The following is a 26,506-nucleotide window of genomic DNA, read 5'->3' as shown; positions in this document are numbered from 1 at the left end:
TATTTGAAGGCATGTTTAATGAAAATGCGGAAAATCAACTTTATTTTATTATTATTTTAAAAAACCCATCGACAGAATGATATTGGCCTATTTCTGTTACGTGTTAATAATAATGAATTTGTAAAACGAAATCGTATCATTTAATTTTTAAGTTATTTTATTAATGTAAAATTTTCCGAACAATGAAATGGTGATAACTTCAATTAGCGTAATTTATTTAATGTTTCTGTGCCTTATAAAAATCTTCATTTCTAAAAGGGCAGAGTTATTTTTAACGCATAGTTATTTCCTCACGTCCATTTGGGAAGCGAGGGTCTTTTTCCTGATTTATCATCCTCGGACTTACTGTGGCTTGGTCATGAAATATTTACGATGTATATACGTCTTGCTGTTACCTAACCTGTTAGTTACAATAACCTAATCATAGGGAAAAGAAAAGTAGTGTTGTGGGGTATTCGTACTTTGTTGTAGAATTTCGTGAAGCTCTGATTATTAAAATGTCCTGTAGTTATGCGGATGGCTTATCACCGTATGAAAATAAAGGAAAGCTAGGCTTGCAGGAGGTAATTCAGTCAATTTTCATAAAATAGTTTCTGGTATTCATTGTTTTTCTTAACAGTATTACATGATGTCTTAAGAATAACGTTAACTGCATAGCTTCTACTTTTTAAGATTGCAAAGAAAAAGTAATTCGTTGAAATAAATAACAATTTTGAAAAAAAAAAAGTAACGTTAATTATCACGATTTAATAAAATTAAACTATAAAGCATCATTTAAACTATTGGCATTAGGTTGTAAACAAAATTTAATTACTCGTGTAAGTTAGTAAATTATTAATTAAATTTGTAAATAGTTTTCCAATTCTCAGAAGAAAAAACAGTTATTAGTATTTATGTAATACTTGCATATCTGATATCCATATAAATTTGTGGAAACAAATATAATAGTTTTAAATGAATTTTCGACAAACCTCTTACAAAATACACTTGATAGTATATTTTGTAAAAACAGGGGCTTAGATCGTCAGTACTTAGATTCGTATCTGGCTGAATGCATTTACGATCTGTAGACAGTGGCAATATATTCAATGAGCTCCTCGGCAACATCAAGTTTTGGTATTGTTCAAGCACAAAAGTAGTCATTAAAATTTTGTGTGAAATAAAGGCCTGTACTGTGTGTACATGTTTTGAGTTTTTTTAAGAACATTCTTTCTTCTGAAAACAGGTGGCTTCCGTTTAATTAGAAAGTACCAAAGTTAAAACTATTCACAATCACAAAACAGTATTAATTACTGATTTAAAGGACCAACATCTGGAGAGGGATTGGGAAGTAAACTATAATCTTAATTTCAGTCTGATGAAACCCATGAGTTACTTAAAAATATTGCGTAGTTACATAATAATTATGAATGCATTCCATTCCAGTGTTATTAGATATAATCAATTAATGCCTACAAATTGATATATTTTACAAAATTTATCATTTGGATGAAAAACAAAATCACAAATTCATGCATATGCCTTTTTGGCCATACGTAATGCAATATTATGTTTAGTTATTATATTGTTTTCTTATGATTTTTATTTAACTTGAATTGTTTTAATTCAGAATTTTCTGAATCTGAGACCAACATTAATTTTGGTACTTATGTATTAATGCTACCGCAGCTACGGCTTTATTTAAAAACAAAGTAGTCAATCGGATTTCGGTGCAAAATGGGCCGATAGAGTTTAACATAGATTCAAAACAGTTTCTTTATTAATTTTAATAAATGGTTATTTATATTTATTTATTTTATAAATATAATTTTAACCTACGCTCGCTTTGCTCGCTAACCTTGACTAATTAACAGGAGTGTTTTGATTATTTAAATAATAAATAATTACTGAATTTATTAAATAAGTACTCAAAAAATTATGGTGTTAATTAGTCAAGGTAAGCGAGCGTAGGTTAAGTTTGGTTAAATTATATTTATAAAATAAATAAATATAAATAACCATTTATTAAAATTAATAAAGAGACTGTTCATTTTCCACCGAAATTCGATTGACTATTATGTTTTTAAATAAAGCTGTAGCTGCGGTGGTGTTAATATGTAAGTTCTATTATTATTAGATCTTCTTTTGAGTAACCTTAACTCATAAACTGTGAAAATAAATAATTGTATTTTTAACTAAACCACCTAGTTTAACAGTCATTATCTTCTATGCTCTTGACTGATTTTTATCAATTTCACCATTAATAAATTTTTAAAAGAAGTCTAGATTTTCCTCTTGGTACATAATAAAAATATTCAAGTTTCTGCATCTTAATGTATTGATCACATTTAGATACATATGTTTTGAATAAGGTTTATTTAACATTCTTCTTAATCATTTCTCAGAAGCCTCCAGTTTTGCGACCTTAACCCATTATTCCTAACCCACTGGGTTGGTCTAGTGGTGAACGCATCTTCCCAAATCAGCTGATTTGGAAGTCGAGAGTTTCAGCGTTCAAGTCCTAGTAAAGTCAGTTATTTTTACACGGATTTGAATACTAGATTGAGGATACCGGTGTTCTTTAGTGGTTGGGTTTCAGTTAACCACACATCTCAGAAATGGTCAAACTGAGACTGTACAAGACAGACTACATCTCATTTACACTCATACATATCATCCTCATTCATCCTCTGAAGTATTATCTGAATGGTAATTACCAGAGGCTAAACAGGAAAAAAAAGAACCCATTATTCCTAACCCACTAAACTAATGATACCTCAGCATACTAAATTGTAGTTAGATAATTTAATTTTTACACCAAAAGAAGGTTTTTATTTTAAAGAAAGCATTGCATACAATTTCAATTTTTGCTTTGATTTTTCCACAGCTTCTGGAAAAATGTTTCATATTGTTCTCATATTTCAACCTTCTCTATTACCTTATTTACAATAAGTTGTATACTTGACAGTTATGTTGTGATATCCTTAATTATTGTTGACTAATAAAACCATTTATTTAAACTTCCTCATCACCAGATTATAATGGTTCTGAGTGTGTCTTCAAGCAAGAAAAAATTCTCTTATCAAAATTTATTGTATTTTCCTAGAACTTCATTTATCCTTAATGATTAATTTTTCTTCCAAATTTACACTGGTTTATGTTTATAATATACATTGATAACACTGTTAAATGCTTGACAGTTTTCTGAATCTCATGTCTATCTAATAATAATAACAATTATGCACCAGGGTACAGCTTCCATGTTATAGACGATCTGCATGGAAGCGATCATTTCCCAGTGCAAATTGTAACTGATGTTACAAGAAAAACATACCCCATCTCTAAAAGATGGTTATTTGATAAGGCAGACTGGACGAGCTTCACAGCTAGAACGATACTCCCAGAAACAACTGGAGTTATCGGAGACGATGTCGACGCCATAACAAATGCAATAATTGAGTCGGCATCGAGATATATTCCCAAAACATCTGGGAAACTTACAAAGAAACCCGTTCCATGGTGGAACGATGAAATAAGAGAAGCTATAAAAAGAAAGAAAAGGGCGTATAACGCCTTTAAGAAGCGTCCTAGTATAGAAAATCTTGTTGCCTTTAAGAAATACAGGGCGTATGCAAAACGTCTTATGATAGATTCCAAAAAACGATCCTGGCAGCAATACGTGTCATCCATCGACAAAACTACTACTGCATCAGATGTTTGGAGGAAAGTGAAGGCGATTTGTGGGCGTAATGATTTTGCTTCCATAACTAGCCTTCAAGATGAAGATGAAATAAAAGATACTCCATATGAAATTGCAGAGCTGTTATCCAATCATTTCGAAAAGGCCAGCAAAACGGCCAACTACGAGGAAGGTTTTCGAACCAAAAAAGAACACGAAGGTCTACTAAATTTTAAAACTGAGTATAATTACTCATATAATGTACCATTTAAAATGGAAGAATTCGCGAAAGCGTTGGAAAAAGCAGGTAACACAGCTGCTGGTCCGGATGAAATCCACTATAATATGATCAGGCAGCTGAGTACCACTGCAAAGTGTAGATTATTAGAACTTTATAATAAAATATGGCGGGATGGAACGTACCCGCAGCAGTGGAAAAAAGCTCATGTTGTTCCAGTACCAAAGAAAAATAAAAATTTAACAGACCCCAATAGCTACCGTCCTATTTCTTTGACGTGTGCTATGGGGAAAATATTGGAAAAAATGATTAATAATCGACTCGTCTGGGTTTTGGAGAAAGAAAACCTGATATCACTGTATCAAGCAGGTTTTCGACAATACCATTCTACCACTGATCAAATGATCAGCTTAGAGGACATTATATATAACAGTTTTATTACAAGGAAACATTGTGTCGGAGTCTTCTTTGATCTTCAGAAGGCTTTCGATATGACCTGGCGTCATGGTATAATGCTCCAGTTACATGAATGGGGCATTCGTGGCAATCTGCCTATACTGCTCAGCAACTACATGAATGAGCAGGTACGCGTCATTGTTGACGCGTACCTTCCAAGTACGCGTCAACAATGAATATTCATGTGAAAGAATCTTGGAAAATGGCATACCGCAAGGTTCGCTGTTGAGCGGTACCTTGTTTACTATTGCCATTAATAAATTGATATTAGCCATTCCAGTAGAAATCAGCAAAAGCATCTATGTTGATGATCTGGCAATCGTATATGCCAGCAACAAGACTGCTATAGTGAGGTACAAATTGCAACGAGCTATCAATGCTCTAAATGAAGTTGCAAGGAATAACGGATTCCAATTCTCACCAGAAAAAACGTGCTGTGTACACTTTTGTAGGAAGAGAATTCCTCATCAAAGTCCAGCGTTGACAATTGATGATAATCCAATACAATATAAAGACAGCGTAAAGTATTTAGGACTAGTATTGGATAAATCCCTTACATGGGGATTACATATACAGGACTTGAGTGATAGATGCAAAAGAGCCCTAAACATTATAAAATGTTTATCGAACTTAAATTGGGGCTCAGAAAAAGAGACATTATTGAGATTGTATAAAGCATTGGTTCAATCTAAACTAGACTACGGATGTATCGTATATTCATCCGCTAGAAAGTCGCACTTAAGAAAGTTAGACGTAGTTCATAATAGCGGAATAAGATATGCAACAGGTGCTTTCCGCACAAGTCAGGCGGCTAGTCTGATGTCTGAAGCCGGAATAATGCCACTACATTATAGAAGACAGATCCTCTTGTTAAGATATGCAGCAAATATATGGGCTTTCCCTGCTCATATAAATAATAAATTGTTTACGATTCATCCCATGGCTGCATTAAACGAACGTCGTGCTACCTATTCCAGACCAGCCGGAATTAGGTACCACGAATTAAGAAGAAAATATGAAATTGCTATACCAGAGACTCTAGCAATTTCTACTAGAGAAATACCGCCATGGCTCTTGCCAGTGGTAAATACAAGTTTGGATCTCTCTCAAGGAGAAATAAAAAAGAAACCAGCAGTGATCATCCAGCGGGCATTTTTGGCAACCGTCAGTAATTACGAAGAACATATTAGAATTTATACTGACGGTTCTAAAACCGAACATGGTGTTGGATGCTCGATATATGTAACTGAAGAAGCCCACTTTTGGAGACTGCCAGATTTGGCCAGTGTCTACACGGCAGAACTTACTGCAATTCAGCAAGCTCTTTGCTACACTGAACACTGCGAAGAGAGAGTGCTAATATGTTGCGATTCATTAAGTGCAGTCGGTGCAATTCGGAACAAGAACATTAAGGATGTCCTAATTGCAAACATCCTGTCCATTTTATACGTACTAAAACAACGAGGACAGCGATGCGTATTTGTATGGACTCCGGGGCATGCTGGTATTACAGGTAATGAAATCGCAGACAAAGCTGCCAGAAAGGCAACAGTCTGTGATGATGTGGATGCATTTCCTGTAAGGTGGCAGATGTTAAAAACCGTCTAACAAACATAGTAAGAAACAAGTGGAACGCTGAATGGAGGAGTTTAAATACAAAATTAAACTCAGTTAAAACTTCTCCTTATAAATGGAAAAGCGACTTTAAGTTGACTCGCCGTGAACAAGTAGCGGTGACCAGACTTAGAATCGGTCACATGCGATTAACAAATTTATATTTGTTAACCGGCGAAGTGAGACCAATGTGCGGTGTTTGTAATAAAACACTGACAATCAAGCATCTAATAGAAGAGTGTACCATATATGAGGACCTCAGAAAGAGGTTCCGTCTTACAAATAATATTAGTGCTGATCTGGATAATGGAAATGAAGAAAATATAGTTGCATTTTTACACGCCAGTGGACTTCTTAAAAGTCTATAAAATGGAAGTTTAAAGCTGTGGTAAAAGATACTCTAAGTGGTAGTTTTATATATACATATAAGGGAGTCTCGAAGCGTGGCACGTATAGTGACGGGAGGTAGCCCTCTTGCCTAGGCCATTTTGGCTCACCTGCATTCAAGAGCAGTGAGTCGGGGTGTGTCCGATGATGGCATGGGGGACCCTCAAGGGTGGATTGAGGGCGCGAGGCTATGGGTGTACGCCGTGCATGCCTTTGGCCTGATATAAGAAGGATCCAACTGCCACGGCACCCTGGCACGACTGATATACTGCTCAACGGCGGTTCTGGTCGCCCCGAGGGTGCTTAAACAAACTATAAATGAGACTTCGTAGAAGAAAGAAAGAAAGATATGGTATTGATTAATTTAATTTTAAGTTCATGGTCTTTTGAGAACCTATCTCAAATTTTAATATTGGGGCCCTTTACACCCCGTAAGTGTTTGTGATTGTCCCTGTCTTTTATGTTTTAATGTTTATTGTGAAGTTTGTGTTTTTAAATAAAATGTAAGGGCCCTTTACACCCTTACATATGACGATCCTGATGGAGATAATAATTTATTTTAAAGAATGTGACGAGGGCTAATGACCTTAGCAGTCGATGCCCGTAAAAATTCAGTTAAAAAAAAAATAATAATAATAATACTACCACATAGACGCATGGTCATGAAATACTCACTGTCAACCTTTCATATAGGCTTGCCCTATTTTAGCTTTTGTTCATATTATAGTTTTTCACCTTCTGTTGTAGTAATAACATGGAATAATTAATAGATCTTGTAAAAAAGAAGTGAATTTTTGTATGATTCTACTCAGGACTACTAGCAGTTCTGATTGTATGAAAACTAACTGAATTACTTACTAGTTTGTGATATAGTCAAACATTGAGATTTTTTATCTTTAGGGAATCTCTTTTTAACCGCTTAAAAAATGGTAATAAAAATAATTTTTTTAAAGACCTGTTTAGTAGTAGTTTTGTTGAATTTCAGTCTTTTAGCCAATACCATGATAAAATAATTGGATAATATGACACTGACAAGTTAAATATGTTTCTACCACTTAAGGATTTTTTAAAGAGAGATCATACTTTATTACAGAATTTCATTGTTACTATATATGCCAAATGTTTTCTGTATTTTATGTTAGAAATATTCATATTGCATTTTATGTTAGAAGGAATCTGTGTTATTCTTTTTTACCCTTATGAATGATTAAAAGAGATGTCTTTATGAATCATGAGACATTGCCGATGGTGAGAGGGCTTGAGTGCTCAGTGATAAAGAGCAGCTGGACCAAAGGTGCAACCATATCAGAGAGATAACTGTTGACAGCCAGACTAAAGAATGAATCCTGAAAGAGGGCTTGCTGCCCTTTCAGTAGTTGTTAAGGGTGTAGGTCAAGAGGACTTAAACGACCACATCAACATCACTCAATCTTTTGAGTACTGCACAGCTAAAAGCAATGGAACACTACCGCTGTTTTTTTTTCCAAGAAAATGAACTCTGCATTTTCATGTAACAAAGATGGAGGCACCTTCCTTGGTGAAATATTCCAGAGGTAAACTAGTCCCCAGTTTGGATCTCCGGGTGGGGACTACTAAGGAATTGGTCACCAGAAAATTAAAAAATAATATTCTGCAAGTTGGAGCATGGAATGTTAGAAATCTAAGAGATGGTTGGTAGGTAAGAAAATTTAAAAAGGGAAATGGATAGGTTAAATTTAGATGTAGTAGGAATTAAATGTTGGGTAGTAGGAATTAGCAAGGTTCAGTGGGAAGAAGAAAACAGACTTTTGGTCAGATGTGTATAGAAAAATTAACTCAGCGTCAAATAAAGGGTAGGCAGGAGTAGGTTTCGTAATGAACAAGAATATAGGGAAGAGAGTAAAGTATTTCAAAAAGCATAGTGATAGAATCATTGTTATAAGGATAAAACCAAACCTACGCCGATAACGATTGTTAACGTCTATATGCCTTCAGGTGTTCATGATGATCAGATAGTGTGTACAAAGAAGAAATTGACAAAGCAATTAAACGCATAAAAGGGGATGAAAATTTAATAATTTTTGGAGATTGGAATGTAAGTAATGGAAAAGGCAAGGAAGGAAATATTTTGGGTGAATACGGGCTGGGCATAAGGAATGAAAGAGGCACTTATTGAGTTTTGAACGAAGTATAATTTAGTAATTGCCAACACCCAGTTTAAAAATTATAATCTACGTATCACGTAGATGATATCATAGTTAAACAAAGATTTAGAAATCAACTTGTCGACTGCAAAGCTTCCAGGAGCAGACATTGATAGCGACCATAATTTAGTGATAATGAAATGTAGATTGGGGTTTAAAAACCTGAAGAAAAGGTATCAAATGAATCGGTGGAATTTAGAGAAGCTTGAGGAAGAGGAGGTAAAGAAGATTTTTGAGGACATTGCAAGAATAAAAAAGGTAAGGTAGAAAATATAGAAACGAAATCAGAAAGAAATTAGAAACGAACTTAGGCAGAACAAAGAGAACCGATGGAAAAGCTTGGATATCAATGGGTATATTGGATATGATGGATGATCGTAGAAAGTATAAAAATGCTAGTAATGAAGAAGGTAAAAGGAACTATCGACAATTAAGAAATAAACAGGAAGTGCAAATTAGCGAAAGAAAAGTGTTCAGAAGTGGAAAGAAAAATGATCATTAGTAAAACAGACAGAGCATACAGGAAAGTTAAGGGGAATTTTGTGGTACATAAATTAAAATCTAATAATGTGTTAAACAAAGATGGTACACTGATGTATAACAGGAAAGTAAAGGTCAATAGGTGGGTGGGATATATTGAAGTGTTATACAGAGGAAATGAATTAGAAACTGGTGTTACAGAGGATGAAAAGGGGGTTACAATACTGAGACCTGAATTTAATAGAGCATTAAAAGATTTGAATAGCATGGCGTCTGGAATAGACGGGATACCTACAGAATTTTTTTTTTCTGTTTGGGGGTGAAAAACGCCTGTGCGTTATCATCGTCCAGAATTTTCTCTAATAAAAGGGTAGATTAATAAAACTAAATAAGGTTTAAAATTAATATAAATTATATAATAAAAAATTGATTAAAACAAAAGTTAAAAAAGTGAAATAAAACTGCAGAATTACTGCGCAGTGCAGGTGAGGAAGCGATAGATTATACAAACTGGTGTGCAATATTTACAAAAAGGGGAAGTTCTGTTATACTTCAAAAAGATTGTAATTAAGAGTGTACAAAGAAAGCAGGCAGATAAATGTGAAGAATTCAGAACAATTAGCTTAACTACTCGTGCATCAAAAATCCTAACTAGAATTTTGTACAGAAGAATTGAGATGAGAGTGGAAGAAGTGGTAGGAGCAGAGTAATTTGATTTCAGGAAAAGTATAGGGACAAGGGAAGCAATTTCAGCACTCAGATTGATAGTAGAAGGAAGATTAAAGAAAAGTAAACCAATATACATGGCATTTATAGACTTAGAAAATGCATTTGATGACATAGACTGGAATAAAATGTTCAGAATTTAAAAAATTAAGGTTCAAGTATAGATATCTCTATAAGTGGAAAGAACAATTTGTAACATTTACATGAACCAAACTGCAACAGTAATAATTGAATAATAAAAAAAGGAGTCCATCAAGGATGTTTGCTATCCCCGTTAATTTTTAACCTTTACATAGTAGAACTCATAGTTAATGATGTTAAAGAACAATTTAGATCCGGAGTAACAGTGCAAGATGAAAAGATAAAGATGCTAGGATTAGCCGATGATATAGTAATTCTAGCTGAGAATAAAAATCTGATGTAGACACCATATGACTTCCTTGTACGCCTATTAAATTACATATATACATTTTTTTTAAAAATTAAAAGTACATAAAATTTTATTTCATTATCAATTTCTGATATTTTTTTCATACTTTTTATTAATATTGAATTACTATTTATTGTAAAAGATTTTTTACAATCAGAGATTAATAATTATTAATAAATCAATGTATTTAAATTTAAAAAAAAAAAAGAAGGTGAAGTCTGATTGGAATCAGTGAGCCTTCTCCCTTTTAATATCTAAATATTTCATTAATTAGAATTTTGTTTGGCTATAACTCTGGAACCAATGAAAATAATTATCACTTATATATTGTTGAAAAGCTCTCAATGAGGGCTTTATTACTGCAGTTAAGAAAAGTACAAAATCTAGATTTTTTTTGGATTTTGGGCTTTTTTTTTGGACACTTATGATCCAGTCAATTGCAGTCAAAAGAGGAGGTGCACAACTAGACATTGCAGTCCTAAATCCAAAATTTCAACGGCTTACGACTAATCATTTTTTAATTATGCGAGATACATACGTATGTACAGACATCACATCAAAACTAGTCAAAATGAATATTTCTGTTGAAATCTGAAAACTGAAATTTTTTGCAATCACAATACTTCCTTTACTTCATACAAGGAAGTAAAAAAATTTAGAAGAAAGAATGAATGGCATGGATGAATAATGTAGATGGACCGCTGAATATAAAAATAGGAAGAGAAAGGTTTATAGAGGTAGAAGAATTTTGTTATTTGGGAAGTAGAATTACTAAAGATAGACGAAGCAGGAGTGATATAAAATGTCAAATAGCACAGGTGAAACATGCTTTCAGTCAGAAATATAATTTGCTTATATCAAAAATTAATTTGAACTTCAGGTAAATATTTTTGAAAGTATATGTTTGGAGCATAGCTTTATATGGAAGGGAAACTTGGACAATCAAAAGTACCTCAGAAGAAAAGATTAGAAACTTTTGAAATGTGAGCTATAGGAGAATGTTAAAAAGTGGATGAAGTGACAAATGAAGAGGTGTTGCAGTAAATTGATGAAGAAAGAAGCATTTGGAAAAATATAGTTAAAAGAAGAGAGACTTATAGGACACATCTTAAGGCACCCAGGATTAGTCGCTTTGATATTACAGGGAAATTTGTGCAGGCAGGCAATATTTGGAATATGTAAAACAATTTATTAGGGTTGTAGTATGTACAGGGGTAAACTGACATGAAACTACTGACATTAGATAAGGAATCCTGGCGATATAACCATTATATTACCATTTTTATAACCATTTATATTTATATATTTTATAAATATAATTTAACAAGACTTATGTTTTACTTAATTAGTCAAGCGAAGCGAGCGTAGGTTAAGTTTGGTTTGATTATATTAAATTTATATTATATTAATAATAATATATTAATATTAATATTATTACTGCAGTTAAGTAAAGTACAAAATCTAGATTTTTTTGGATTTTGGGCTCTTTTTTATAAATTAATATTGATATTATAATATGTTACTGATCCAATAACTTTGAAGTATTTTCAAAGTTGTTGGATCACTATGGTTATGTTTAACAGGTTGATATGTAAGTACTTAAAAAGTGGATGTTCTTGGCACCTACCTTTAATTTTACTGCTTAGAAGTTTAATAATTTTTGCTTACTTTTTCCAAAAAAACCCCTTAGGAGTAACTGTACCAAATTTCAGCTTTCTAACTATTTATCCCATTTGTAAATTTTGTAAAGTTTTTCATCCTTATAGAAAAAAGCTAATTCTTATTTAAGTGGTGGTAAGAAAGGGTTAGGGTCAACACTCACTATGCTACTCCTTAGTAAAAAATGTTATGTAATATGTTGTTATTTTGGTAGTTAATTATGTGGTAATCAGTATTCACAGACTCACTCCAACAAAACATCAATATGTTTAAATATATCCTGCTTCTCACAGGTTTTTCTGTCTTTGGTTAAATTATAGCTTTTTCTGTGTTATTTATTAATAATTTGTAACAGTAAGAAAATATTTCCTGAAAACAGTGTGAATATTTTTTTTACCTTTTTCATATACGTATTGTCAAGCTTCAACAAAATAATTCTCTAAAATACAGTTAATGTATGTTGAGTTATGGAATTTTTGTTTTACCTCATCAAAATTTAAGCCATTTGATTATTATCTGGGGATAGTAATTTTTTTTTAAATGTTACATCCTCCTTCATTTATCACAGAAATAATATTCTGATACTAGTTAAGTAGTTTAATAATAGAATTTAAAAATCTTATGTTGTAAAAATGTACAGGTAGTTGAAAAAAAATTAATCAGACATCAATTTTAAAGTTTTCAGTTTATGTTTTTATTTATTTAGCCTTCTCATAAAGACAACAGTCCTTCCCAATTTCGAAAATATGTATCGGTCTTTTTTTAAAGAGCATAATTCTACATAGCAAACATAAGAGTTATAATGTGTACGTTTGCATTACCATTTCAAAAAAATTATAGTTATACTTCTTTGTTATACCAAATAATTCTATAGGAAACTGTTGTATTTACTAAGTAAATTAACTTTTTTAAAAATACATTTAGTTAAAAAATCTGTTTTAGTTCTTGGTGTTGCACACCATACATATATTCATAGCTAAAAACAGTCTTAAATATTTCTATGAGCTATTTGATAAAATATTAATCTATTACATTTTTAAAATAAAAGTATTTATTGTTCATAATCAGATGGTTACGGGTTATTGCTTTAAGACTTAATATTTATATTATTAAGATGCAGCTTATGCAAACACTGCATGTGCTTTACTCATTTCCCTATTTAAGAAGTCTTTCAAACTTGAACAGAAATTTTAACTAATACCTTTTCAAGTATTTTCATTTATGTGATTCTAATTTAATTTTTCCCAATAGATGCTGAAAGTTGAAACAGGCTGATATACACATCTGCGCCTGCATCAGTATGTGCTCCAGTAGCTGATCCATCTGTTATATTTGAATCCATTCTGACTCAGGATAGCATTCAGTTATAGTGACCAATGCCACCGCCCTTTGTTCTTCCACAGAGTCAAGGATTTGTTCATTGGCATTATTAAGTCTAAAGCAGTTGTAAATGGACACATCCAAAAGTCATGTTTAGATAGATCTGGCAGAAGATCTCTAAATTCAAAGTTCAGGCCTAGGCTTGAGGTGATAGATTTTGTACATGACTAAATGTCACTTGTGTTTTTAGCCTCTGGGTTATATCCTTGTTGGCCCAGTAATCACTGCTGCTTCTAAGAATGCACTCATAAAGGAGGATGGCATTCCTTTCTGATCTGTCTTATAGGAACTCAAGTTTTGCCTGTAAGTGCATGGTTAATACTGAGTTGATTTTGCTGCACCGTAGTGATCCATAGTGCCTTATTTTGAACCAAATCAAGACACCTCAAGGCTGAGTCAGTAGCTGTCACCATAACTCCAGATTCATACTCCAGAACTGGTCTTACATATGACATATAAGCAGTTCTTAAAACCTCTGCGGTAGCTCCCCATTTTATGACTGTTATTTGTTTCATGTGTTGCAGCCTAGATTCACATTTCACTGCAGCATGTTCACTTTATTTAGTCCAGGTCAGTTTATTAACCAGCAGTAGTCCCAGATATTTCACTTTGTTAGTCCTACTTATGGGCTGATCGTTAAACTTTATTTGCTTCGTGGATAGCGTAAATAATTGAAAGACTCTCTTCTGTTGGTTGATTATCATTTCATTTTCTTCTGACCAGTTCTTTAGCACCTTTAACGTATCGTTACCCCACTTTTATCCCCCAGATTATCATGTCGTCAATATAAAGTAAGGTTTCTGTACCAGGCGATTTTTCCATCAGAGTAACAATAACATCATTAAGTGTAAAGTCCCTGAGTAGTGACCCATGGGGGAGTCCCTGTTAAACCTGTTTGAATCGTGAGGTGCTTATCCTATATTTCATAATTATATGATGTTGGGATAGGAATGATTTGATCTATCCCATTAATTTACCATCGATTTCCAGGGTAAATAGTTCATGCAATAGTTTATCGTTCCAAACTCTATCAAATGCTGATTTAAAATCAATGGACTTAGCTAGTGTACTGGAATCCTTTTATCGCCTAGGAAAGGCTTGATACCTGCTCTATCGTATCTCTGTGCTTCATAAATCCTGCTTGGTACTGCGATATGCCATTCTTGATATTATTTAAGGCAGTTTGTAGTCTTCTCATAACCATTTATTCGCAACTTTGCAGAAAGTATACTCGTCAGTGATATTGGTCAAAAGCGTTGTTGTTCAGCTTATCTTTCTTTTAAATTGGTATGACCTGAGTTTTTCTCCAAAGATCTTGGATATATCCATTTTCCCAGGTTAGGTTAATAAACTTCAAAATAACCATTTTTGCCTTCTCCCTGATGTGCTTGATGAATTCTGGGTATATGCCGCCTATGCCAGGTGCTTTTCCACCTTTAGTGTTCTCTAGTGCCAGTGTTAACTCCCCCATAGAGGATGTCTCATTTATCTGACTAGTAGCTTCCTTATTCCAGGGTACATGGAGTTTCTTTTTTTTTTGAGTTTAAAATTGCTAGTTTGAGCAAATATCTTGAAGAATTTATTGGCAATATCTGCTTGCCTTGTTAGTACCTTTGACCCTTCTATCATAGGTTTGTTGGCCTCGACATGGCTGTTGTTATTCTTGGATATGGACTTGTATGCTCTAATTCCATCTTTTCTAAAGTCCATGTTTGCAAGGAATCTTCTATAAGAACCTCTCTGAGGTTATAATGTGCCTTTTAAGGACATCGTTTTTTTGTCTCAGGGCTACACAATCCTTATGGGAGGCGCTTATTTGAGCTGTCCTCCGAGCTGCATCTCTTTCCACCTTAAGTTTTACAAGTTCTGCCCAGAAAGGGGTTTACCTTTTGATCTGACCTCTGTATGAATTTCACAGCACATTTGATAATAGTTTGGTCTTTTATTTCCTTATATACGAGGGCTATTCACAAAGTAAGGAACGTTTCCATCTGACGCCTCCAGGCGCACGCCAATCGCGTATATATTGGTGTGCTCGTGCTCGGCACCTCAGTCAGCGTCCAGCCGTGACAACGGGAATATCTCCGCACTGCCCGTTTTTTTATATACAAATTTGAAATGTGTGCTGCAATCGAAAATCCCGCCAGTTGTGAGGTGTGGTCTGTGATTCGTTTTTTGTTGGCAAAAAACTTAAAACCAATAGAAATTCATCGGGAACTGTGTGAAGTGTACGGTAACAACGTAATGAGTGAAAGTTCTGTCAGGAAGTGGTGCATTCAGTTTAAAAATGGCCGAACAAACGTTCACGATAAAGAGAAGAGTGGACATCCAAGCATTGTGACTGACGATCTGGTCTCCAAAATTGACGAAAAGATTCGTGAAAACTGCCGTTTCACAATAACTGAGCCTTCTCTATGTTTCCCACAAGTTTCACGGACTTTATTGTTTGAAATTGTTTCACAGAAGCTAGGCTACCACAAATTTTGTGCAAGATGGGTGCGTCACTGAGTGGTTGAGATCACAGGCTGCAGAATTCTATGACAGGAATTTCAAAGCTTGTCCACTGCTATGATAAGTGCCTGAATTTGTATGGTGATTATGTTGAAAAGTAGTATTTTAGTCCCTCTTTCACATGTATATAATAAAAAGTTTTTCTTGTACTTGTTTTTTTAAAATTCCAAAACGTTCCTTACTTTCTGAATAGCCCTCGTATGTGGTCTATACCACCTTTGAGTAATTTTTCAGTTATGCCCAAATCAGATTGTCATTCTTATTCCTCCATTTAGCTTATTTAAAATTTCATCTAGGGAGCTTGTCTCTTAACTTTTTATACTATTTCATTGTTTTAATCTCAAGTAAGAGTATGCTATGCCCAGTAGATACAGAAGCTTGGTGTAACGTAAGGCTTAATTTTCTTTCTAAGCTTGGATGACTAAGAATAAGATCCGGGTGCATTTGCTGCCCATTGTAAGCCAAAAATGTGGGTGCGCTATCATCATTCTCGATATATACCGCTGGTCCACTACCTATGAAATCATCCACAGTGCTACCTATTGGATCAGTGGTTTGGTATCTCCAACTAGGCAAGTGGGCATTGAAATTTCCTATCACCATTGTTTGATTGTCCCAGATATTTTCAGCCATACTAGATCACACTTGTTTGTTGGTGGGTTATAGATAAAATAAAATTTTAACTTTCTATTGTTGATTGTTACCTGTACTTGCATAGCTTCATGTTTATTGTTTACATTCATTTCATGCATTATACCTACTTTAGTTGTAAACTTAGCCTTTACTCCTATCACAATTCCAGATGATGCGATTTGTTGTGACCGCTTAATTGATGTAACTCTGTGTCCTGGTAGCTGGTAATGTTGTATGTCATCAGTTGATTTTCCTGCTTCCACTATGGCGAATATGTCAATGTCATTGTTGGTACTTTTAGATTTGTATATTTATTGTAGGTCTATCCTCCAACATTCCAAAACTGAGACTTGATTTTAATACCAAATTTGTCAGAGCCTTTAAAAAGGACATTTGTTGGCCTATTTGGCATTGGCTGTTGCATTGTGTCACCTTGTAAGTTTATGAGATGTTTGGCAACAACTGTTGATCTTTTGGATTATGCAGGCACCATGACCAGGCGATCCCCTCCTACTTCACCTCCCCTGTAATTTCCGATAATTCTGTAGTAATATTATCCATGTTCCTATTTATGCTTACATAATGAGAGTAATTCTTTGTAATATAATAAATAATTAAAAGACTCTCTTGTGTGGTCTTTGTTTTCTTCCAACCAGCTCTTTAACACCTTTAACGTATCATTAGCCCACTTTTCAAGAGCTGCGATCTTGCTGCTGGTCCCCCCAGATTATCATGTTGTCAACATAAAGTAAGGTATCTATATCAATTGATTTTTCCATCAGAGTATCAATAACATCATTAACCTTAACAATAAAGAGCATTGGACTGAGTACTAACCCATGTGGGGGAGTCCCTGTTTGAATCCTGAGGTGCTTGTCCTATATTTCACATTATATGATGTTGGGATAGGAATTAGTTGATCCATCCCATTAATTTACCATCAATTTCCAGGGAAAATAGTTTGTGCAATAGTTTATCCCTCCAAACTCTATTAAATGCTGATATAAAATCAATGAAGGTAGCTCGTGTACTTTGCTTTTTATGGAATCCTTCTTTCATCACCTGGTAAAGGCTTGCTACCTGCTTGATGGTATCTCTGTGCTTCATAAATCCTGCTTGATGCTGCAATATGCTATTCTTGTTATTATTTAAGGCAGATTGTAGTATTCTCATAACCATTTTTTCGCAACCGTGTAGAAAGTATTCATCAATGATATTGGTCAATAGCTGTCAAAAACGTTGTTCGGCTTGTCTTTTTTTAAAACTGGTAAGACCTGGGTTTTTCTCCAATGATCTTGGATATATCCATTTTTCCAGGTTAGGATAATACACTTCAAAATAACCATTTTTGCCCTCTCCCTGATGTGCTTGAGGAATTCTGGGTATATGCTGCCTATGCCAGGTGCTTTTCCACCTTTTGTGTTCTCTAGTGCTAGTCTTAAACTCTCCCATAGAGAATGACTCATTTATCTGACTAGTCGCTTCCTTATTCCAGGTTATGCTGGGTTTCTTTTGTTTGGGTTTAAAATTGCTAGTTTATAAAAATATATTTTTTTAATATACTTGAAGCTGGGTGAATCCCGCCGAAAATTGTTGACTACATATGAAATTATAATATTCATTCTTGAGTTGGACAAATATTTTTGGAAGCGAAAAAATTGTGATGTTTGGTTTTTCATAGTAATTAGTATGTTCTGGCTTCTAGAAAAAATACTGAAAACTGAACATTTTTTCCTGTTGAAAAGTAGTTCCATTAGGAATTTTAGTATTAAGTGGTAGTAGTAATTAGTTTTCAACAAATAATACTTAATGTAATTATGAAAACTTCTTGAAAAAATTGCAAAATTGCATTTTGCTTAATACTGTCTGGTATTTATTGATTAATGGTTCTTATGTTCTTCCTAAGTAGATAGGTAAGTACCTATATAGGCAAGTTAATGTGTTTGTAGAATTTTTACTATAATGTATGTAATATGTGACTACATTTCATTAATGTGCTGTATATAGCATTCATTGATCATTTTTATGGAAGTAACATTTCAACAGGGTAACTGTAAACTTCACAAGATTTTGAGCAATAATTATAGCTTACATAAGTTACTAGGTTGTTTATCAGTAACCAAGGTTTGATACTTTTGTATTTTAACTTCTCGTTGTTGTGTTTACCACTAGCATATATATATATTATACAGGTTGATATTTAAATATGGAAAAAGCTTTATACTGCATATCTGAGAGATATTTGAAGGCATAAAGAAATGGGGTTCTACATAGTTAAAAAAAATCTGCTTATGTCTTTTTAAGTTTTGTCTGCCTGATTGAATGAAACTTAATTTTTTTAAATAGGAAAGATGGACGTAGGATACATGATAACAATATATCATTTTATAAGAAAAACTATGGTGAAACTGTTTTTCTGTTAATACCTTCCTTATCGAGTTACTCGTATAAGCATTCAAAGTTGCAATGACGGAAAAAATAAAATGAGGTAAAACGCGCTGCAGGAACAATTTTATTGCATTTTACATTCATAATGCATACAATAAACTTTAAACAGTTTTGTAATATTGATAATAATAAACAATAACTAATAATTAACACAACAATAAATTAAATGGTTACATCAACTGATGTTATCTTCTAAATAAAAATTAACTTTTTGTTTATATCAGCTGTGATTTGTTACTTATCGTTAATGAAACAAATCAGCTGCTAATTTACAACAATGCAATTTGTATTGCATTGAAACAATGCAACTTATCAACTCCTCATTTCACCTTTTTACTTCAACATACTTGTAATGGTAAAATTTGATGGTAAAATTTGTTTTTTGGTGAAAGTTTTATTATTAGTTTCCTCATTCATTTATTTAGTTTTATTAAGATGTATATTATTTATTAGATGTATTGCAGACCTTTGTTGAAAACCCTCATTCATCGATTCGGAAAGCTCTTGTCCAACATGACATATCAGTTATTTTCCAGTTCAAAAAATTTATTAAACAAATAGATTTCACCCTTCTAAGCTACACTTGGTACAAGAACTTTCTAAAGATGATTTTGACTGGCGTGTTGAGTATTGTGATATTATAATGCAAAAATTAGACATAGATGCAAATTTTCCTAATTCAATAATATTTACTGATCAAGCGACTTTTATGTTAAATGGCCATGCGAATAAGCAAAACTGTTTATATTGGAGTGATGATTCCAGATGGATGTTGGAAGCTCATACACAGTACCCTCAAAGTGGATGTTAGTGTAGAAATTGTTGGTCATTGTATAGTGGGCCTTTTATTTTAAATGATAATCTTACAGGAGCTGCTTACTGCAACTTGTTAGCCAAAGGAATTTTACCAAATATCTGGGAAAATGTTGGACAAGAATTAAATAATTATGTGTGGTTTCAGCTAATCGGGGGGCACCACCTCATTATTTTCTAAGAGCACAGCAAACTTTAAATAAACAATTTCCAGATTGCTGGATAGATCATAGAGGAGCCACAGAATGACCTGTCAGGGTCCCCAGACCTGTCTCTTCTGGAATACTTTTTTGGAGTTACCCGAAACATAATGTTTATAAAACAAAATCTGCAGGCATTGATGAATTCAAAAGAAGAATAATTGACAAATCTGCTTGTTTACTATCAAACTATACAAATTATAAACTGATATTATTTGAGGTTAACATCCTGCAAAGCTGTAGAGGGGAAGCATTTTGAACATTTATTCAAATGTTCCTTTTTCAAGGAACATTTTTTTCACTAAATTATGCATTTTAAAAACACTGTGATATGTTTATGATTTTTATTTAAATAGCTTGTGGTAATTGTTAAGAAAGGGTACAGTCACTTCACAATGCCAGATGCTGTGGCATTGTGCTTGTCTGAATACCTGTTTCATTGTAAACAATAATAGTCTGAGTTGACTGTATTCTACTCTGATAGGAAGCCAAATTTGCCAATAGTTTTAATAGAAATTCTTGCATTCATAATTGTCTTTATATCTTGTCATTAATTAGAATATAGTATTTCTGTGAAGTAAACTTTTACTCTCATTCCTTTTTTGACATTGCTTTGAAGAGAATTGTGTAATAAATTTGTGTCTGTATGCACATGTGAATATTGTGTAAACCTTTACCAGTAGATTAAATAATTTATAGAACATGATTTGTTTCTAAAAATAAAAACTGTAATTGTTGTTATAAAGATGTATTACCAGGTAATTAATATGAATTCACTTGAAATAACTATTGGTGTTGAATTTTTATGTAAATTTTTGCATGAAATTAAAGATGCATCTACTTCAAAATTCAAATTCAATTTCATGTACTTTACTATATTATTTTCCCTATTTTGCAAAATTTAATTTCTAAATATCTTATTGTTTATAAATTCATTAAGTAAAAACAAGGTGATGCCTAATTTGCATTTGCAACTTTTTTTTTGAGCATGTGAAATTGTCATGCCGCAAAATAAATAAGTGAAAGGAGATTGTGCTATAGAATTAATTTATGTGAAGAAACAGATACCGTTTAAACTCTGGAACTTTTGTAAAAATTAAAGAAAGTACAGTCCAACTTTTTTCTTTCTTTTTCCTGTTTAGCCTCCGTTAACTACCGTTCAAATAATACTTCAGAGGATGAATGAGGATGATATGTATGAGTGTAAATGAAGTATAGGTCAGTTCGACCATTCCTGAGATGTGTGGTTAATTGAAACCCAACCACCAAAGAACACTGGTATCCACGATCTAGTATTCAAATCCGTGTAAAAATAACTGGCTTTGAACGCTGGAACTCTTGACTTCCAAAGTACATTCCAACTGGTTGGAAACTATCCAACTCATTTTTTTTTTACTCTGCTGAAAATGAAAGAAAGAAGTATTTGTTATATGTTATATTTGTTTTTAGAATTAAGGTTTACTCTCATAAATTTATATACTTTTTACAGCAACAGGCTGATGGTTTATAACATTTGCCGATGGATGATAATTTGTAATGTTGAAAAAATGCCTGGCTGATGACAGGACATGAACTCGGAATCTCTTAATGAAAAGCCAAGATGTTACCTCCCATCATGGAGATTGATGGAATTTTATATTATAAGAATATTTATCTGTTTTATTTTTGTTTGACTTAATTATAAGATTAATTTTTCAATGAGTAATTTGCCCCCTTTTTTTACCCCCTCCATGTGAATATATAGCATTTTTAGATACTATATATGCACATATATATATGTATAGTGCATATAAAATGTGGTCTTATGTAGTTATGTTATGTTTTTGTTTTTCAGAAATTTGATTCTTCACAAGAAATAACAGAAAAAGCAAAAATATTAGCAGAATGGATATCACATTCAAAACATGTTGTTATTCACACTGGAGCTGGCATAAGTACTTCAGCTGGGATTCCTGATTTCAGGTATTTTATTATTTTTGCAAATAAATTTTGTTCAAGAAATATTTTATTACAAAAATTCCTTCAAATTTATTGAGAAGTTTTTTTTTTTAGATATATTGGATAGTAACATTGTAGCACTCATCACAAAAAATAAGGTTGCCTTTAAGAGTTAAATTTTATTAAATTACAAGATTTAATTTTATGTCACATTAAATCTTGTTCTTTCTAATTTACATAAAAAATCCTGTCGGAATTTAGCAGATTATGCATGAAAAATATTCTGTACTTTTCATTTAATTTTTCTCTTATTTTTGGAGTAATGCAATTTTTAGATTAATAAATTATTTAACTGTTAGTGTGTAATATATTTACATACACCTTTTTATCTGCCATTTAAGATTTAAACAATTTTTTTCAGTGTCACTTTCATATGGTAGCCATTTTCTTTTTAATGCAATTTTAGTTCTTAGAATGGAAAGGAACATTTTTTTCACTAAATTATGCATTTTAAAAACACTGTGATATGTTTATGATTTCTATTAAAGCAGCTTATGGTAATTGTTAAGAAAGAGTACAGTCGCTTCACAATGCCAGATGCTGTGGCATTGTGCTTGTCTGAATACCTGTTTCATTGTAAACAATAGTAGTCTGAGGTGACTGTATTCTTCTCTGACAGGAAGCCAAATTTGCCAATAGTTTTAATAGAAATTCTTGCATTCATAATTGTCTTTATATCTTGTCATTAATTAGAATATTGAAATTGCTATAATAATAGTTAATCTAAAGAATTCATTACACCATTGGACTAATAAATCAAGGGTGATAATTTGAATCAAATATTATGAAACATATTTCATTTATTTAATTTCAGATAGAAGCTATTACAAATAAATTTTTATTTTGTTTTCACCTATTTTATAACATGCTATTGTAATATGACAGTATCCAGTACATTTTTAATACAGACAACATTTCGGGTGAATTTAGCTATAGAGGTAGAACTTTTACAGTTTTAAATTATTTTACGTACAATTTTTGCAATTATATTTCTCATGAAATATGTTGTAGACAACATGTCATTTGACGACCATTTATTGATGCATAAAGACATTTTAGGTAGTTGAGAAATCCTCTTTAGATCCCTTTACGGTTATTTAATCTGTACTGTTATCTTTTTTCTTAGATCTTGGGTATGTTAAACATGTTCTTTAACAAAGAAGGTGTAGTGGAACATTTTTTATAGAATTGTTTTTAATAAAATATATTATTTGTCAGAATGTAAAATTAATATGATTATACAATAGTTGTAAAAAGCTACCACTGTAGACTATCATAAATAAAAATAAATGTATGAGTTCATAGGTATGATTATACAAAGGCTATCCAGAAAGTATCCTACAAGTTGTATGTGATGTTTATGAGAAAGACATGTGAAGGTGCACTGAGTTATCTATCATGTTTAAAAATGTTCACAATGAAAAACAATGTGGCCAGACTAGTGTTCTGTCTGACCAACTGGTAGTGAAAGTTGATGAAAAGATTTGTGCTAATTAATGCTTTACCATTACAGAGCTTTCATTTCAATTTCTGGAAATTTCACGTGGGCTTTTGCAAGAAGTTGTGATGAAATCGTTGGGGTACCATAAGTTTTGTGCTCTGTCGGTTCCAAAATTCCTTTCAGAACAACAGTTTTTTGGAACAGAAAAGGAGTAATTTTTGTTGAATTTATGGAGCATGACGATACAATAAATGCAGAAGTGTATATGAAACCTTAGAAAAGCTACCCTAAAAATAAGCTATGTGGCACATTTACTAATGGGATTTTCTTCATTCATGACAATGAATGTCTGTATATGGCTTACCATACTCAAAAACCTTCGGAAAAGTCTGGATGGATTATCTTCCCTGTGTACAGCCCAGATCTGGTACCAAGTGATTACCAGTTTTTCTCGCATGAAAAATTGGCTAGCAACTGAGAGCGTTAATAATGATGACAAGAGGGTCCAGGAAGGTGTTAACCTTGAATGGCTGAAAAAACTAGAAAGCAGAAATTTTTGATGAAAGGATATAAAAATTCATCCACAGATGTGACGAGTGTCTTAATTTTATTTGAAATCTACTTAGAAAAATAATTTAAGGGTTTATTTTCAGACTGTTTTATATTAAACTTTTTTCCCAACAGCTGTGTTATTTTTTTTTATACCAAAATATAAGTTATTTTCTTGAGCCCTCAAATATAATTTGACTTTATTCTAACAATCTTGGTTAGCTAACAGCATTTATCCTATCAGTTAACAATTACTATAACAAGTAAACATGCTTTGTACAGTAATTAGTACTAATATTATCAGTAAATATCATTACTATTAATATTTTTTAACGTAATTTGTTTTTGCTTGGTGATTTCAAAATATTATTTTAAATATCAAAAATTCAGAGTACATTTATAAAATTAAAAAAAGGGTATTGAAGCATGATAGAATGTATAATTTAAATTGCACATTTAAATTGTTGTATTCAAAAAGTAAATTTATTTTGTAATTTTAGTTAATAAATAGTTGTGTTGTATTACAGGGGCCCAAATGGAGTTTGGACACTAGAAGCACGAGGAATGAAACCTGAAATGAATGTTTCATTTGATGATGCTATACCTACAAAGACGCATATGGCTTTAGTGAAATTAATACAAGAAGGTGTGCTTTTGTTTTAAAACTAATAATGTTTAAATAATATGTTTCTTCAGAAGATTTCAGCAGTCATGTTTGAAATGCTGCATCTACTATTGTATATTAAGAGTTGTATTCTTTGGATTAAATTGATAGATTTTTATGTTTGTGCTGCTATTTATACCCAGAGATCCTTAATTGTTGATCATTTTTGTTTTTAACTTAATTAGATGAAGTGTTTCTGGGATCTCTTAAGTCACATTTTAATCTTTGTTTTGAAAATATTATTCTGGCCTTGTAGTAAATAAAATTAAAACTTTGTAATAAATTTTTTTAACCTTAAAATCTCGACTAGTCAACTTTTTTATTTCATAAAGTAAAATCTTTCATAGAAGAATAATAAATACGTAATTAGGAATGTTTTAGTCATTATTTACATTTAATTATTTTTGAATGTTATTAGGATAGGAAAACTTTGACTATATTTAGGCTAAATAATTAACAAGGAAACCTTTCTTAACTTCTGAAATAGTTGTCTGTCTGTTTTGTAAGTTATGATTTATGTGTGAAGAGGGTCCAAGTTTTCAAAGATGCTAGTAGAGTAGAGACTGTAGCTTGATTCATTTCATGTTAAAGTTTATTAATGAGTATTCCTAATATTCCATACAATCTAAATTTTTGTTTTCAATAAATAACCATGATATCCACTAAGGTCTCATTTTAGTTCTTACTATATATACATGTAGTAATGTAGTAAGGTCTATTTTTAAATAAATACGGAATTGAAAAATATGAACAAACTTAATTACATTCACATATAAATTACAGGTTTACTGCTTTTCTGCATAGTGCCTTCAATTTCAACACATTTTTCATACTTTCACTTCAGAATCTTCATTCCCTTTCAAGAAATTCCGCCATCAGTGACATGAATCATTCAGTAATACTGTTTTTCAATTCATTGTCATTGTCAAACCTTTGTGATGCAAGCCACTGTTTAAGGTGAAGAAAAAGAAAGTAATTGCAGAGAGCTAATCAGAGCTATAATTGGATATCTGAAGATTTTCCAACAAAATTTTTTCCAGTTTACCTTACAATCTTATTTACCATGTGTGGCCGGACATTTCCTTGCAAAATCAAAATCTCTCAGGATAGCATCCCACGTCATTTGTTTTTTTATAGCCCTTCTAACACATATCAACATTCACTGTAGTTCCACAATCACTAAATTTGACAAGCAAGATATCATTTTTTTCTCAAAAAACAGTAGTCAACCTTTTTTACCAAATGTTCTTGTTTGAACTTCTTCAGCCTAGGAAATGTTGAATGCCATCATCACATTGACTGCTACTCTGTCTCGATGTTTGAATAAGATATGCATGTTTCATCTACGATTATAATGTGATCAAACAATTCATCACCTTTATTTTCGCCAAAATTCAAGTTCTGCAACAAGATGTTTTTACTCATGTGTGTCTGTTAATATCTTCAGCATCCTTTGGCACACAGTTTTTTATAGCCCAGTTTTTCAGTTAATACTCCATTAATCAGAGATTGTGAAACATCAGTTACAATTGTGATAAGGTGAAGAACTTGTTTTCTCAAATTTTTTTATCAGCTTATTCAATCAAATCATCCATTATCACAGATAGCCAGTCACCACATTCTTCATCATGAATATTTGTTTGGCCTTCTTGAAATGAACAACACCACCACCATCTTACTTTAGCATTACTCGTAATATTTGATCCATAAACTCAAATTTGCCTGTGAATTTCAGCTTCAGAACTGTTTTTTGCCCTCAAAAATTGGATTATTCTGCATTACACTTGCAGGATCACAATTTGTAGCATTCATTATAATGTTATCATAGTTGATAACACATAGTTGATTGATTGAAATAACTGAGTTATGCAAGAACCATCTGCTTACATTGCATAAATAAACAACAAATTAAAAAAACCTTATTTTAAAAATACGCTTGGCATGTTTTGTAAAATTACTGTACTTTAAATAGTTAATTTAAATTCTTTGTCTCTTGTTTGTTTTTATTGATTATTGTAATTGTAGCGTAATACATAAA

The 26,506-nt window shown here is 32.4% G+C and overlaps 1 protein-coding gene across 1 annotated transcript in view; it reads left to right on the top strand.

Annotated features, from left to right (window-relative positions):
* The first annotated feature begins 298 nt into the window (after nt 1-298).
* The window catches only part of Sirt6 (sirtuin 6), a 68,762-nt gene continuing 42,554 nt past the window's right edge, over nt 299-26,506 (top strand). The window contains exons 1-3 of the mRNA XM_075379737.1: nt 299-563; nt 21,651-21,778; nt 24,332-24,450. Of these exons, the coding sequence (XP_075235852.1) occupies nt 498-563; nt 21,651-21,778; nt 24,332-24,450 (313 nt within the window). The 5' untranslated portion in view covers nt 299-497. The remainder of the gene's footprint in view (nt 564-21,650; nt 21,779-24,331; nt 24,451-26,506) is intronic.

This window comes from Lycorma delicatula, chromosome 1 (genome assembly GCF_047948215.1).
Source record: "Lycorma delicatula isolate Av1 chromosome 1, ASM4794821v1, whole genome shotgun sequence".
NCBI classification, from domain to species: domain Eukaryota; kingdom Metazoa; phylum Arthropoda; class Insecta; order Hemiptera; family Fulgoridae; genus Lycorma; species Lycorma delicatula.
This window is presented reverse-complemented; position numbering and strand designations above follow the sequence as displayed.